The sequence below is a fragment of the Sinocyclocheilus anshuiensis genome, unplaced genomic scaffold (genome assembly GCF_001515605.1).
Source record: "Sinocyclocheilus anshuiensis isolate Anshui unplaced genomic scaffold, SAMN03320099.WGS_v1.1 scaffold1214, whole genome shotgun sequence".
NCBI lineage: Eukaryota > Metazoa > Chordata > Actinopteri > Cypriniformes > Cyprinidae > Sinocyclocheilus > Sinocyclocheilus anshuiensis.
The window spans coordinates 188,580-205,942 of NW_015555777.1; the positions used below are offsets into that span (position 1 = coordinate 188,580).

General features: G+C 35.1%; 2 protein-coding genes across 2 annotated transcripts in view; both read left to right on the forward strand.

Annotated features, from left to right (window-relative positions):
• LOC107674499 (COBW domain-containing protein 1-like) overlaps window positions 1-11,948 on the forward strand; it is a 13,014-nt gene extending 1,066 nt beyond the window's left edge. Inside the window, exons 3-16 of the mRNA XM_016468481.1 lie at window positions 1-36; window positions 418-514; window positions 1,358-1,449; window positions 3,144-3,203; window positions 3,284-3,321; window positions 5,902-5,948; window positions 6,749-6,835; window positions 8,116-8,160; window positions 9,046-9,102; window positions 9,796-9,847; window positions 10,873-10,941; window positions 11,037-11,102; window positions 11,288-11,417; window positions 11,555-11,948. The exon at window positions 1-36 is cut by the window's left edge and continues 14 nt beyond it. Coding sequence (XP_016323967.1) covers window positions 1-36; window positions 418-514; window positions 1,358-1,449; window positions 3,144-3,203; window positions 3,284-3,321; window positions 5,902-5,948; window positions 6,749-6,835; window positions 8,116-8,160; window positions 9,046-9,102; window positions 9,796-9,847; window positions 10,873-10,941; window positions 11,037-11,102; window positions 11,288-11,417; window positions 11,555-11,628 — 950 coding nt within the window. The 3' untranslated portion in view covers window positions 11,629-11,948. The remainder of the gene's footprint in view (window positions 37-417; window positions 515-1,357; window positions 1,450-3,143; window positions 3,204-3,283; window positions 3,322-5,901; window positions 5,949-6,748; window positions 6,836-8,115; window positions 8,161-9,045; window positions 9,103-9,795; window positions 9,848-10,872; window positions 10,942-11,036; window positions 11,103-11,287; window positions 11,418-11,554) is intronic.
• A 3,113-nt stretch (window positions 11,949-15,061) lies between these two features.
• On the forward strand, window positions 15,062-16,030 carry LOC107674498 (forkhead box protein D5-like). The gene has a single exon (XM_016468480.1). It carries the CDS (start codon window positions 15,062-15,064, stop codon window positions 16,028-16,030), a length of 969 nt encoding a protein of 322 aa, XP_016323966.1.
• Window positions 16,031-17,363: the final 1,333 nt, after the last annotated feature.

A 17,363-nucleotide genomic window follows, 5' to 3' on the forward strand; every position in this document is an offset into this window, starting at 1 on the left:
AACGAATAGCTGCCATTCTTAATGAATTTGGTGAAGGTAAGTTATAAAATGAGCAAACAAATAAGCTATCAGACCCCTAGTCTAGTTTTTATTCCTAGATGGCTTTATGTTTCAAGACAGTCCATGAGGATTTCTCGCTGTTATGACCAGGAGAGGGCAGCAAAGCATTCCCTATTTTTCTTAATCACTGCAATATAGTAGAACCTTATTGCTGATGGAATACCTGCATTTTCATTGTGATTTGGTCTCTTTAACATGGTTATCTCTTCGGATGTTTCATAATTATACCATTAAAATTTTGCCGTATTTTTTTTGTAATTTGGATCATATTCATGAACATTTTGATCAAAAGTGCAGATGACATTGTAATTCTGGGCTACTACTGAGAGGTTGAACCTGTGCTGTGTTGGTCTGCAGGCAGTGCTCTGGAGAAGTCTTTAGCTGTCAGTCAGGCAGGAGAGCTGTATGAGGAGTGGCTGGCGCTGAGGAACGGCCGCCTGTGCTGCTCTGTGAAGTACGGTTGTTCAGACTACTACTCAATACCAGGACAAAACTATAAAGTATATGAATGTGTGTCTGTGTGTGTTGTAGTTTGAAGTAGTATGAAGAATAAATACAGTTCCATCTGGACTACAGAACTATTTTTGGACTTTTTGAGATGACTTAAATGGAAACCCACTATTTCTGATTGCCGTTACATTCCAGTGATTAATAACTGTTGTCCTTGTTTTATTCATTTAATTGTTTCTAATTATTGATTATTTATATGGCATTATAAAAAAACATTATAACTACTGTTGCGTGATAAATAATTAACCACCGTTCAAAAAATTGGAAAGAAATTCATACTTTTATTCAGCAAGGAAACATTAAATTGATAATAATATTGAATAATAATAATCCATTTGTCAATAATGACTTTTTAATGTTACAAAAGATTTATATTTCAAATAAATGCTAACTTTTTTTCATCAAAGAATCCTGAAAAAAAGATGTGTTTCCATGAAAATATTAAGCAAAACGAATCTTGATAATAATAGGAAATATTTCTTTAGCATTAAATCAGCATATTAGAATGATTTCTGAAGGATCACGTGACACTGAAGACTGGAGTAATGATGCTGAAAATTCAGCTTTGGCATCACAGAAATAAATTGCATTTTTAAAATGTATTCATAAAGCAGACCACTATTTAAAATTGTAACAGTATTTCACAATGTTGTTGTTTTACTGTATTTTTGATCAAATAAATGCAGCCTTGGTAAGCATAAGAGACTTCTTACCAATCCCAAACTAGTGTATACTTGCATATATTGAATTATGTCAGATAATACATTATCACCCATTGCTTTTACAGAGACAATGGTTTAAAAGCTATTGAAAATCTAATGGAGAAGAAAGGAAAGTTTGACTACATCCTTCTAGAGACGACTGGATTGGCAGATCCAGGTACTGTATGTCATGTACACCAACAGATACACCTTCGTAACCTGACTAATCTATTATGGTAGCTAATGCAACCATTGGCCATCTTTCTCAAATGTTGTGATCTGTTTATTTTTTTTGTATAAGAGAGGTCTAAAAATATGTACATCCATGTTTACACAGAGTCTTAGATTAGGTAAAGCATTCCTTACTAGTAGCAATCCACCTTGCTTTAGTCCGCATTTGCATTTAGGTGTTAAAGGAATAGTTCACAGAAAAGATTGGCAGAGCATTTACTCAACCTTGGGCCATCCAAGATGTTGAAGAGTTTGATGCGTCATTGTAATAAACTTGTGTAGCATTGCATCTCTTGCTCTCCAGTGTATTCTCTGCAGTGAATGGGTGCCGTCAGAATAAGAGTCCAAACACATACAAAACATCACAATCCACACAATTCCAGTCCATCAGTTAACATCTTGTGAAGTGAAAAGCTGTCTGTTTATAAGAGTCCTCTGTCCATAATATTGCTTTGTCCAGTGAAAAGTCTCGTCTGAATCCGGAGAGAAATATGCGCGGATCAAGCAATGTTTATGAGCGAAAACATTCCAAAGCAGTTTTGATATTTTGGCCACAAGCAATGGTTTAAAGCTTAAAGTTTTGATTCACAAGACATTAATTGATGGACTGGAGTCATGTGGATTACGTCAGGTATTTCTAAATTTCTCCAAATCTGTTCCACTGAAGAAGCAAACTCATCTACATGTTTGATGGCCTGAGGGTGAGTACATTTTTGGGTGAACTTTTCCATTAATGCAGCTTCAGATCAAAAGGTTTTTTTTTTTTTTACATTGCAGACAGTTTAGACATCTTTGTGAAGAAGTTTTTTTCCCCCTACAATAGCAAAAAGCACTGTAAAGCAATTGAGAATGAAACAGAGATCAGTGGGAAGGCAGGAAGGGTCAGCAGCATCTCTGCAGCCAGTCTGTGTATGTGAGTGACAGGTGTCACGGGCCAGTGCCGTGGACCCTCAGAGCTCAGACACAAGCCCCTCTTCACTGTCATTGGCTGAGACAGGCCTGTCACTCCTGAGGGCCTCAGGGGGATAAGCCCCTCCCCTTCTTCAGAAGATGCTTGTGGGCTGGATGGGTTATGTATCTGATGTCTTTCAAGAACATTGCCTTCATTACACTCCTGTCAAATATTTATCATGCTTTCTTATTCTACCCTGACAGTTTGACAAAACTCCATTATGTGAACAAGATGGCCTCAAATTGTAACACGAAACTGTGAAATAACTTTTACAAGAAAAGTTGGCAAGCATGGAAACAAACAAAATGTACCTTGTAGCTGAAAAATTAAGCCACCCATAAAATTATGCATTTTAAAACGCATACCTACACCCACAACCCGTTTAAGCTGTTTTACCAGAGTTTTAAGGCAAAAAGTGTCCAGTAACTTGATAAACACTGCAAAACCTAAGAAAATGCTACAATGAAGCATAGAATATAATCAAATTAATTTTTGCCAAACCTTCCAGACATGAGTGCCTATATGTCATTTTATATTTAAAAATATGTATTTTTATTCCAATGGTAATTAAATTAAGTGTTTTTCCATTTGTATATTTACAGTAAAATGAGAAATAATTATAATTATTTAGTTTTTATATGTGTATTTGTGATTTTGTACAAATTATTTATACATGTTTTCCAAACCAGGAGCTGTTGCTTCCATGTTTTGGGTTGATGCAGAATTAGGGAGTGATGTCTATCTGGACGGTAAGAACCTAAACTAATAAATGCTGCCTCAAATAAAGTTTACTTGTTAATATAATACAGTGTTCTCATCTCCTACATAGGTATTGTCACAGTTATAGATGCTAAATATGGAATGCAGGTAAGTTGCTGCTCCATTCTGTCAAACCACAGACTAAATAACTTATGGAAACTGATATTTTGAAGTTTTTTTTTTTTTTCCAGGACAGGAATTTAATTTATGCAAAAAAAAACAAATAGAAACACAATGGATTTTTTTGTTGTTGTAAATAATAATGTATAAATATAAAACATTTTCATAAATTATATTTTGATAAACATAAGTGAGCCATTTAAAAAAAACTGAAAAATATTAAATTATAAAACATTAATAGAACAATAATTAAATATGAATATGAAATGTAAATGAATATGAAAAATCTATATATCAAGTAAAATAATATTAATATTAAAATAAACACATCAAAGATATTTAAATTATCCTGATAAACATAATAAATTATAAAACATTTAATAGAAAAATACATTTTAAATATATTGATATTATAATGTTTTAATATTTAAAACTTATTTTGTATTGTAAATCATAGAGTTAAGTGTTTTGGCCATGTATTGATTAAAGACGCACTGTTATATATAATGCTTTACATGGAAAAAACAATAATCAAACACAAAGTTGGGTCCATGTTATTGCAGGCATTACATTTTACTTGGTCTTTACCGAACATTCTTTTATTTTACATTAGTCTTTAAGTATCGTGTCCTACTGAAGTATCTACCCCCCTTGCTGTTCCTCTTCACACTTCAGGCTGGGAGCAGGACAGTGGTACTGACACCTGGATAATAGGCTGCAATTTAGTGGTGTCAGTCTTGGCAAGTCAGTCTTTTTATTGCAGAGGTGGCACCTCTCGGCACTGCGGCCCTCTGGGGTTCTGTGAGCGCCTGTTGAGGTGAAGACAGGGAGGGCTTGATAGAAACTGAAGAAATAATGGATATCAAGGCAAATCACTCTAATGGGCCTGTCACCCTTTGTCCAGCCCTTTCATTGTCACCTGATATGTTCATCCATGCAAGAGACACTTCGGGTGGTGGGGGGTTTGACTTGCACAGACATGGCCATCAGGTGCCCTCGTGTGCCTTGATCTCTGCCAGTTGGTTTGAAATTTGTGCAGACAGATGATGAGGCTTGTCTCACTCCCAGAGCTCAGTGTTATTACATATTGAACACAGACAATGAGACATGCCTCCTCCCAATCAGCAGAGATGACTGGCAACACACACAAGAAAATAAAGGGGATTGTTTTCAAGAAGCAAACTGTTCAGAAGTTGTAATATACTGGAAATTGGATTTCTTTCAGTGAGTTTGCATCTTGTAATCGCAGAGTTGTCAGTTTGCTCATCTGCACTGATGTTAAAGATGTATTTTCAGGAAGGAAGCTGGACGGAGCAGAAGTATACAGAAGCTAATGAGACATGAAATGTTCTTATCGTTCTGTTAGATCTTATAAATGATAAAGTCCACACTCTAAATTCTGGTTGGATGAGCCATATTCAAAGCTGCCAAAAAATAGCTAATATACACACACCTGTGACTGAATATCAATTGAATTCTATATCTCTTTGGCTTGCTGTATTGCTTTGCAACAATAAACATCTTACTCTTAGTCTAATAAATGATGTTACCTATATTGTCTGTAGAATTATTTGTTCTGATAAATATTATATATAAAGTTGTCTATTTACTGCACTTTGGTAAATTGGCATAGCATATATTTTACATTGTAAAAGCAATAAACCACTCAGTGCCATGATTAGAGGTCTTAAGCATGAAAGTGCATCAAGCTTTGTTGCTTTATTTGAAGACATAACAAACCATTTGTGTTTGTACTTTTATGTTTAAGATGATAAATATAATAGTGATGTACCAGTTTTGTTTTTCCATTGTTTTGATCATTAAAAATATGCCAATAATGATACATTTTTCTGTTAATATTCCATACTATTTTCTCTAAATAAATTTTAAATAAAACACTAAAACCATTTTTGATAATTATTTAGATATTTTGTTTTGTTATTGTGATAACCAATATATTTTTTACATTAAAATTCCACGCTATTTTAATGAATTAAAATGTTTACATTTATATATATATATATATATATATTTTTTTTTTTTTTTATTCAGCCATTGCGACTTTTTATCTCGCAATTCTGACATTTTTCTGCAGAGTTTATGTCTGCAATTCTGACTTTATAACATGCAATGAGAGTTATAAAGTCAGAATTGTGAGATATAAACTCGCAATTGAAAGGAAATAGTCTTTTTTCTTTCAGAATTGGACTTTATAACTTGCAATTGAAACGGAGTTGCAATTGCGAGAAAAAGTCTGAATTGCAAGTTTACATCTCTGACTCAATTTTATATCATGCAAATTTGAGAAAAAAGTTGGAATTGCGAGATGCAAACTAGCATTTGTAAGAAAAATTCAGAATTGTGAAATAAAAAGGTCGCAATTACTTTTATATTTTTTTTTTTTTTTTTTATTCAGCCGAGAACCGATATGGAGCTGATATGTTATGCATCCCTGAAATATATATTTAAAAACAATGTAAATCTGGATTTTTTTTTTTTATTAAGATTTGTCTTAATAGTTGTTTTGTATGTGTTATGTAATCACTGTTTGTCCTATTTGTCTCTTAGCATCTAACAGAAGAGAAGCCAGAGGGTCTTATCAATGAAGCGGCAAGGTAAAATCTTATTTGATTCATTAATATATAAATATGGTGTTAAAAGTACAAGAAAAGAAGTTACAATCTTCATCATTATCAATATGTACTACAAGAACCCAAAGGTCAAATTGTCCAATAACCAGGATTTTTATGAGCACCTCTTGTGTGGTTTTTAAAATTCTATTTATTACTGTTATCTCTATGAAACATGACAGCTGGCTGTTATGTTTGTGTGCAAACATATCCGATTCCAGCCCAGCTCCTTCCACCTCACCTGCTGCGGTCGGGGTGTTTTTGTTGGGGTTCGGAGGCATGTTGAAAGGCTCACAAGTGTCAGAAGTCATAAAAACCACTTCTGCTCTCTGTTTATGTTTTCCTACCACGCAATATGGTGGCGCCTTTTGAGTATGCCACAAACCATGCCACCCACACACGACCCGACAACAGGCAGGGGGATGGATGAAACACAACAAAGAGTGTTTACACACTTACTCACACACACACACACACACATTTAATTACAAAGGGAGAGTGGGACATTGAACACTGAGCAATAAAGAAAGTGACAAAAGAGAGAGAGAATGGGATGAGTTGTTCTCGTACTGTATTGTTCTATTGATGTATTGTACGACTGTAATCACACATAACTGCGTACAGCAACCGTAGATGCACATAGAAGGGATTTGCTTTTTATGACGAATAATCCATATGCAACCTTCTGAGGTGTCGTCAGCCTTTGTTGCATACACAGTTAGGGATGATGGGAAGCATTTATCAGGTGAATGTGAATTGTACTGAATTCTGCTCTCTGTTTTTAGGCAGATAGCTCTTGCTGATCTGACCATCATCAATAAAACTGATCTAGTGAATGAGAGTGAGCTGGTGGAGCTCAGAGATACAGTGAGGTGAGAACCATACACCTTTATATTCTTATATGCTCTTATTAGGGATGGACTGATATTACAATTCTGGCTGATAATGATTTAACCAATATATGGGCGATATTAACATTTTTGTACTGTTATATTGTCTAAATAAATGTTAAAAATAAAATACTGAGAACCCAAATCCATCAGAAGCAATTCAGGCATCACAACATTACATTGTACTCTAAAAATTGGATGTTCATTCTGACATTTGCTTAAAAACAAAAAATACATTTAAAAGTGTTATTAAATGATGTGTTTTAAATCTATTTATTGATTTCTTAATTATTTTGTTTTGTTTTGGCCCATAACCAGGGGTCAGTTGCATAAAAAGTTTAGACTAGTCTTAGAAGTTAGTCAGCTAATTTTTTCTTTAAGACTGGTCTTTTTTTTTTATCATACAAATGTAGATTATTCTTAGTTGAATGCAGACTGATAACCCTTTGGTTAGCTGGTAGTTGGTCAGAGTAGTTCTTAAGACAACAGCTAAGTTTATGCAACTGGCCCCAGTACATTTCTTATTAAAGTTCTAAACAATTTTGTTTAAATAGATTAGAAATAAAACACCAAAAACTATAATTAATCGTTTCAAATGCTTCAGTGAATGTAGACATTACAACATTATAATGTATACGATGAACAATGGATATTCATTTGATAAAAGTTACATTTAACAATGTTATTGAAGTAAATTAATTAAGGAATGTTAATACCAGCAAAAGTATAATACCAATATACTGGGAATCCCTAGTTGTATGTTATTCAGTGGATTCTGGTGTCTGTCTCAAACGTGTCAGAAATATGTTGTGGTGAAGACATAAACATTTTTATTAATCATAAATGGTGCTTGCTTGAGTATATTGCTCATACTTGGGGTTAAAGATTTGAAGCCCTAACACAAAGAATTAAACTTTGCTGTGTACTATCACCATAAGCAGTTTTCTTATGATTTCTGGAAAAAAAACAACAACTCGCTTTTACAGAGGTACCTGAGTCATATCTAGGTACCAGAATATCATAGCAGCCAGAACCCAGAGCACCCTATTAACCACATAGCAACACATTAAAAAACCATTCAGTAAACCTTGGCAACCACATAGCAATGTCCTGGCAACCAACCATCACACCCTAGTATTGTAATAAAGACCTTTGCGCTTTTTTCATTCACTTCAGAAAATGTAAACGTCTAGTTATAATGGTAATTGGATAGATGTCTTTGAGTTTGTTTTACAGTATGTGCTCTGTCCTCTTCTTCATAGATCAATAAATGGGCTTGTGAAGATTTTGGAGACACAAAAATCGAGGTGAGAAGATATGCAGAAACCGCCTATGCAAAACATGTACTTTGTGATCTACAGTAAAAATTGTGTGCATATTGTACCGTATTTTTAAGCTCTTTCAAACTTGCCTTTACATAAAGCTGACCCTGCATTCAACAAATCTCTGTGAAGATATTTTAAAGCACTTAAATATTAATCAAGACCTGCAATCTGATAAGTACTCTAGCATTTAAAAGTTTGGGGTCAGTATTTTTATTTATTTATTTTTTTTCGAAAGAAGTCTCTTAGGCTCATCAAGGCTGCATATTTGATCAAAATTACAGTAATATTGTGAAATATTATTACACTTTACTGTTTCTTATTTTGTAATGTAATTTATTCTTGTGAAGGCAAAGCTGAATTTTCAGCATCATTACTCCAGTCTTCAGTGTCACATGATCTTTCAGAAATCATTCTAATATGCTGATTTGGTACTCAAGAAACATTTATTATTATTATTAATATTTAAAACCGTTGTTCTGCTTAATATTTTTATGAGAACAGAGATTTTTAGGATTCTTTGATGGATAGAAAGTTCAAAAGAACAGTATTTATTTGAAATATAAATCTTTTATAACATTATATATTATATATATATATTATGACTTCAGTCACTTTTGATCAATTTAATGCATCCTTGCTTAATAAAAGTAATAATGCCTCTCAAAAAAAATAAATCTTACTCACCCCAAACTTTTGAACAGTAGTGTGTGTTCAATCAGTTTTAGAAATTGACCTATAAAAACCAGTTTTTAGGGCCTTTTAAAGTTTTAAAGACACTCTTTATCCTCTATCATCTATAAATAACATTAAAGACAGACTAAGTATTTATCTGTACATACAAATTAAGTGTATTTTCCTTTCTTATAGGGTTGACCTGTCTCAAGTATTAGATTTACATTCGTTTGATATCAGTGATGGTGTAAGGTAAGTGTTTTTGAAGAATACTTGCTAGAATTACGCTACTTGCTTCTTACTGAATTATAGTAGCGATTCTGTTCACCAGTATTTTTCCAGAGGATTTTGTGTATCCGATGAGGATCAAACACTCCATTAGCTCATGCTAATGTTGATGACTTACACAAAAGCAAAAAATGAAACGCCCTTTTTAAGAGTAATTACAGTGAGACAGAGTAAATGTGAATAGCTCAGCCCAGCTGCAGAGGATTATAGCAGTGTCTGCAGTAAAGGTACAGAAGCACTTCCACACAGAATGTCTTTCAGCCCCGACTGTGGCCCATTTGCCCCCCTGAGCACAGGCTGCTTGTCTGGGATGACCCCCCTCTGGTCTGCTGGGTGGTACTCACAGTCCGACAAATAATCCACAGAGCTATGTTTGCCCTCCCCGAGGGGTCAGAGCCCGCTCACACGTTTTCTTCTTTTTTCTTTCTGTATTAAGCTCAATCTTACTGTTACTAAACCCAAATGCTCCTCCGCATCACACCAGCACCAGGATTAGGGGCTGTCAGTGTAGTCAAACCCTTTGAAAGGTTTTAGCTAAGACTGTACATCTGTCTGATACATTTGGGAATGTAAGAGGATGTTGTTTATTGAAGGCGTTTGACATCAATCAGTGCGCTTGTTTCACATTTAAATGGCTTGAAATCTTGTGTTGTACAGGTTAGCTGAAAAGCTGCAGCTGGTGAAAACAAGCCAACCACATCTAGACAAGGTGAAGATGACGCTTTTATGACAGTTTGAATCGGTGGATTGAATGTTTTTTACTTCTGAGGTAAAAAAAAAAAAAAAAAGAAAAGGCCCAGCTTCTCTTCCCAGGAGGTTCCTCTCAGGGTTTGTTCGAACCACGAGGTTCAGTAAATGTTAAATGTTGTCCATTTCCTTCTATCCTTGAAGCAAACTCTCCATAGGAGCTCTTATCATTAGATGGGTCACTTTCCCGCATCCACCCAGTCTGTTCCACCCTCCCCCTTCAGAGCCAAGCCCTCACTGCTCTTTTCATGTAAATGAGAGCCCTGTTTTCTCTTGTTATTCCAAAGGAAAAAAGGAAGTGTGTAACTTTTAACACAGACAAACAATGGTTTAAATATCTGTAAAGGGCCCATGTAACGCCCCAGAGAAGTAAAGCAGAATGGGTGCTAAAGTAGTACAAGTATTTAACACCAAGGGGAAATTCATTCAAGTGTCGTACTGACACCTTTAAAGATAGAGGTATTATTAGAAATGTTTTTGTGTACAAACAGAAATTAGTAAAATCCCATTCATTAAATTGATCAAAAGTGACAGTAAAGACATTAATAATGTTACAAAAAAAATGTAATTCATATAAATGCTGCTCGTATGAAATTTCTATTCCTCAGAGAATACTGAAAAAAATGTTTCACAGCACAGCATTGATGATTATATTAAGAAATGTGTCTTGAGCACTAAATCAACATATGAGAACGATTTCTGAAGGATCATGTGACGTTGAAGACTGGAGTAATGGCTACTGAAAATTCAGCTTCGCATAGGAGTAATTTAGATATAATAAATTCACAATATTGCTATTTTTATTGAATTTTGAACTTGGTGAGCATTAGAGACTTCCTTCAAAAACATTAAAAAAAATCTTACTTTTGAAAGCTAATGTACATTTGTAATGTGACATGACCTGTTTGGAGACATTTGAGATGCTCCCATTATTTTTGTTCATTGACAAGTATTTAATGTTTCAATTACGTATATGTTTTATTTTAGAGTATGCTGACTATAACATTTGAAGTTCCTGGCAGTGTGTCAGAAGACCTATTAAATATATTCATTCAGGTACAGATATAGCTTAAGGAAGCATGTAAATAAAATATTTACCTAGAACAACAACTTTACAAAATGTCTTGAAAATTTAACTTTTTTTTTTGTAGAATCTCCTATGGGAGAAGACATTTAAGAACGAAGCAGGCTTGCCAATGGCAGTTATCCGGTTAAAGGTGAGGATACGGTCATCCATATATTCGTTCTCCATACTGTATGTTATGTCAGCCACCGAAATGCCAAATAATTCTAGAAAATCATGACTTCTGTGAAGTTGTATTGCCTTTGTATATCCTGTACAAGCATTCTAATTTTCATCAAATCTGTTCTCTGTGTAAATGCTTGTTGTGTGTTGTGGCAGGGGATCCTCTCCGTCCAGCAGAAACAAAAGAAGGTGATGTTGCATGGTGTCCATGAGCTTTATGAGCTGGATGAGACTCCAGAGTTCTGGGCAGATCAGGAGCCAAGAATCAACCGACTCGTCTTCATAGGTAAGATCAAATATTCCAGATTTTAACGTACAATACCTATATACAACTCTGTCAAATTGCCTGTTAAAAGCTGTAAAAAAATTCATTGTTTTATTACATTAAAAATGTATTTACCATTCACTGTCTTCTTACTTCAGGTCGGAACCTTGATGGCGAGATTCTGAAGAAAGAGTTTATATCAGCCATGTCAAATAAAGACTGCGTGGAGTAGATGATATCTGACTGCACAGTCTACCAGGCCACGTATACAAACCATACAACACCAACAATCTCATCTCATAAGACATTTGTGAAATCACTGGGAAAAAAACGCTGTTTCTGTTTGCAACCCACAGTTTTAAAAGAGTTTGTACCTGGGTTGCAAATCCTGCAACAGCTTAATAGGTGCTTATCATGCTCCATAATGTTTTGAATAGAAAAAGTGTTCAAATCTGACACTTATTTCTCCTAAACATGTAGAACATTGTACTAAAAATATTTTAAGCATCTGTACGCAACATTTCAAACCAGTAAAACTTATATTAACTGAAATGTCTTAATGTAATTTATTTTACATTTCCATTACCGTTTTCTCCAAATATGTATCTTGAAATGCGTTATATTTTGGACACAGTTGAAAAACCAATAGTCTTTATTTTAAGAGTATGTCGTTATTTAAACAATTCATTTGGGTGATCAATTACCAGTGTTGGGGAAAGTTACTTTTAAAAGTAATGCATTACAATATTGCGTTACTCCATAAAAAAGTAACTAATGGCGTTACTTTGTTACTTTTTATGGAAAGTAATGCGTTGCGTTACTTTTTAAATCTGGACAGGGCTTGCTTGTTTGTTTTTAAAATAAAAAAGTTATATTTTTGGCAAATATAAAAGCCTTTCACACCAAAAGTGAAATGAATAAGCCTCAGGCTGAAGGGAAAGTAAATTTATGTCCGTACAGTAGAATGCAGAAGAAGACATTTCAACACACTTCAGCAATAAAAAAAAGCCAAGTGTTTGTCTAGAGTAATTTTGGCTTATTAGTACGATTGAACTGGATCATCGAAGGTCAGAAGCAGATAGAATGGGATTAAATACATAAAGGATATTTGTGTTGTTTAACATTTAATTATTGCAGGTTTGCGTCATATTCTGAGTTGCATTATTTTTATTCATTTTGAGGAATACTGAATCCATGTTTTTTTTTTTGTGAGAGAGATGAATTAATGCATATTCATATTTATTTTAGAACTACAGTAACATCTTCTGATTTCTCTCAACATGGGGACAGGAGAGCTGTCAGTTAATAAACTGGAAAAAAAAAGTAACTTGTGTTACTTATTTGAAAAAGTAACTCCGATATTCTCTTGTAAATTAAAAAGTAATGCGTTACTTTACTAGTTACTTGAAAAAAGTAATCTGATTACGTAACTCGCATTACTTGTAATGCGTTACCCCCAACACTGTCAATTACTAATCATTTTACATAGACTTTTTCACAGTGTAAAATAGCAGTAACCAGTAAAATAAATATAGTCTTGAGTTACTCAGCTTACTCTTCTAAAGTGTTACATTTTGTCTTTTTTCAATGTGAGAACCATTATTACAAGCACCCACTTAACACTTTTTGTGACAAGGCGATACATTGCGAAAATTGGTTGGCAGAGTTTGCATTTTGTTCAGTGTCTCTAGTGGAACATAAATTATGATAACTAAGAGCAAAAGTTATGAAAGTATACAATGTGTACATTCAGTGAAACACAAATTTGGAAGTGTCTTCCAAATGCATAAATGTTCACAAATTGCATTAATGCTTCACTAATGTATGTGGCTATAATATGTGGTAGGCCTATATATTATAACAATAATTTTGCATTTAGTAAGAAAATTAATTTAATTTGAACATTTTTCTTCATATGCATATACAGGTTTTTTTTCCATGCTTTGTGTTATTAGAAACCTAATATTCAGTACAAACACTTTAAGATGAGTTTAGGTCTTTGGATTTCTTTAAACTGACATATGAATGAGTGCTGTAAATAGCTCTGTTAGTTTACACAACTTTCAAGTGCTCTCATAAATTTACATGCATCCACTTCCACACCATCCACAGCTGAGGAAGTGGACGCACCTTTTCATTTGCAAGTGAGATGACTGTGAAGAGTTTAACACATTTCCGCGCACAAGAAGGTTTGCTTTGAGGATTGCTGCGCTCATTCATGCCCTCCAATAAAACTCGCTCCTGGCCTGTAGGCTAAAGCTGCGCCGTTTCCTATTTGATTCTGATGTTGATAGGCTCGTTTACCGGCATTCTTCTTTCAATGCGGGGAGCCGGGCCACGGCCATTTTCATGGTCGCACCACCTGCGGGTATCTTGAGGTGACAAACCAAACGAAACCCAGGGGGTATCGGGGGAAAATCAGTCTTTTAAACCGGTAGTTAGGCGTGGTGTGAAAATTCACCGTCACACGTCCCAGCTCCCACTGCGCTACCCTGCTTCTGAATTGGAGAGGAATCCTAAAGGACCATCTAAAATATAACGACTCTATTTGTATTGCAAGTGAACTACGTGGCTTTTGTAAGAAAATGTTCATTGACGTGACGCTAATTTTTTGTCCGGATCTAAAACACTTTAAATAAACATATTAACCAAGGAATAAATCTGTGATTTATTTATTTTTTAGAGTTGTCTAGGTGGTTCAACTGAGTGATTAAAAAGCTTGAATTAGTTTACCGTTGTATTTTATCGTTATGTAGCCTATTAAAATAAGGATTTAATCTTTTATTTAATATTCATATTTTAACATTTTTTAATTTTTCAAAAATATATATTATATTTATATTTTATTTTAAACATTTTTAAAGTTTTAAAATAAAGTCAGTGAAACCACATGCAGAAAAACATTTTGTCATGTGATCCAAAGCTTAGGTCAATAACCTAAAGAAAACGTCACAAATATAGGCCTATTTTAAAAGACTGCATTAATAATAAAATCTAGGCAATAGCCTATGAGTATAAAAAAAAAATCTATTTTTTACACCTTTTTTTATTTTTTTCTAAATATGCATGAAACTTGCACATGCGTTTAAAAATAGATTTGAAATTTTAAAGTGCATTTTAAAATAAATTGTATCAATTTAATACTGCAATAATAAAGCTAAAAAGACCTTTAATACTGAACGTTATTCAGCATAAAAAAACGTTTTGCATTTTGTTCCTTATTTAACAAACAAAAGACCAACATAAAAATCTTATTGCCAATACGTTTGTCTAAGTCTCAGTATAGCCTGACAAAAGGGGAAAATGTATCTTTCACGTTGGCGTTTAAGCTGGTCCTAAAAAAAGTAATATATATTATTACATTTGATTGATATAGTACACTTTTATTTCGCCATCTCCTTAGTTTTAGATGCTGTAATTGGGTGTTTAGGATCCTCATCTCATATGTGGATTGTTTAGTTTAAGCAGGTCAAAGCCCGCCACACCTGCCTGACTGTCCTGAATCCCTGCGGTGACACTCCACCCCTATTGGTCTGACCATAGGAGGACCAAAGGCAGAATGCGTGTGGCCTCTCATAAATAGCCCTCATTTCCATGAGTCCTGCAAACCGGCCACAAGCTTCACCAGCCGCAAGTCGCGTCCAGCACATTTGGGGTCTTCAACCATGACCCTTTCCCAGGATTACGAAGAAGTGCAGCGCACCCCCGTCTCTTCTGAAGACGATGAAATAGACATCGTCGGAGGAGACCACAGCGATAGCGACCGAGAGTATTTCATCATGCCTTGCAGGGACCCCGCGGAGGCGGATCACTCGGGGTCCGAGTCTTCAGGAGAGAGCGAGAGCAGCTTCTCCGCCGCGACCGCTCCAAAGCAGACCTCCGCCGTCAAACCTCCCTATTCCTACATCGCCCTCATAACCATGGCGATCCTCCAGAGCCCGATGAAGAAGCTGACCCTCAGCGGCATCTGCGACTTCATCAGCAACAAGTTCCCGTACTACAAGGAGAAATTCCCCGCGTGGCAGAACTCCATCAGGCACAACTTGTCACTCAACGACTGCTTCATCAAGATCCCACGAGAGCCTGGAAACCCGGGGAAAGGCAACTACTGGTCCCTGGACCCTGCATCTGAGGACATGTTTGACAACGGCAGCTTTCTGCGCAGAAGGAAAAGATTTAAGAGGAACCAACCCGAGTTCACCAAAGACAACCTGGTGCTTTACCACCCAACGTTAAGTTATCGAGCATATGGGCGACCTTACTGCGTCTCTGGGCCGGTTCCAGGCCAGGCTAATCCTGTTGGATATTTGCCAGTGCCGGATGGCATCATGGTGCCACCTCCATATTTCCAATATCAGACTCTCAACATTAAGGTCCACGAAGCTCCAGAAATCCAGCAAAGGCCTGAGCACAAGACCCAGAAGTGTTCGTTCAGCATTGACAGCATTATGGCCAAGTCAACGGAGTCTCCTCACAAAAACTCTCCTCATCATCTCACACCTGACTACAGTTATGTATTTCCCAGGCCGACATCATGTGTGACTCCAAGTTTGTTACCAGTGCCAGCAAGGACTCCTCTGCTAAAGACTGTTCCTTTCACAGAAACTCTGCGGATGGTGTATCCGCACTGTTGAACTGTGTCTGGAAAACTCACCAATTCATTTGAAATAGACTTGTAACATAAGATGTGTCTGTCATTGCTCTTATATGATCATTTTAATGTAAATAAATAAATGGTAAAATAAATGGTAATATATTTGCTAGTCTAAAATCCTGGAAAGTTGGATGTATTAAAATGCCTGTTTGTATTAAATAAACCATCATCGTCAAATCTCAATTAGCCTACGTGTTATTCGTGTTCATTTTAGCAATTATGATATCGTGATTTTTTTTCCATAAAGCCCTAATAGTAGGCTATCTAAACGAAATAGTGCGTTTTGCTCATTCATTTGTCGAAAAGAAAAAGACTGGTTATTTTAAGATCGCTTTAATTTTACGTTGGAATGTTGAGCAATGTAGCCTATATTTAATAAAAATAAACTTTAAAATAGGCTACTTGTATAAAAAGAGGTGGGGGGACTTTAAACTTTTAATTGACTTTAAATAGTATTCTTGCCCTCTCACTAAAAAGTTTTAAAGTTAAAGCTCTTTACACAATGTTAAAAGACTGCATATGAATGCGCGTTAGATACAACATTTCAAAACTAGAATGCTGGTAAAAGCGTTGCATGCATAGTCTACAGATTCTCCATCACTGCCTGCAAGACATTTTCTATTCTTTTATGTCCACTAGATGGAGACTGAAGCTCGTGAAATCAGTCGCACTCGATGCATTACGCATGTGCTTGCTTGGTTAATTTGACTGATTTACTTGACTTCACTTTATAGTGTTATAAGTCAAATAATGCATCTACAGCGAAAACAAATATGGTTTAGTTGTTACGCTTTTCACTCCATATATTTTTTAGGATAGGTTATTTTTTGAAAGTCAATTTGGATAGGCTACATGCCTTTAAACAATTACTGAAACAACAATAATGTAAAAAGTAACACGTAGCTTATCAAACCATTGGCCATCAAAACGATATAGACTACTTAAAAAAAAAAATTTAAAAAAAACGCTTGTAACCTTGCCTCGACCTGACATTTATGAAAAATGTCTTTGTCCTTAGAAGACAGTTCAACCTTTCAGTTAAAATCTATCTAATTACATAGCTGACTGTTGTTTGAATTGATATCAGTGTGGTTTTATTGTGTTCACTTGTTTACTCAAGAGCTTACAAAATATGATACCGAATTTAGTTTAAATAACAGAATTCACAAAATCATTGTAATTTCAAAGGGTTTTGAATTATAAGATTGAAACCAACACAAATCCACTGCTACAGAACACGTGTTTAACTTGACTTTTGTATAATTGACACACATTTGTTTAACTGACTCGAACCCATAGTTACTGTTGTGCCA

Excerpts from the sequence above, each read along its gene's own strand:
- LOC107674498 (XM_016468480.1), top strand. The coding sequence starts at position 15,062 with ATGACCCTTTCCCAGGATTACGAAGAAGTGCAGCGCACCCCCGTCTCT.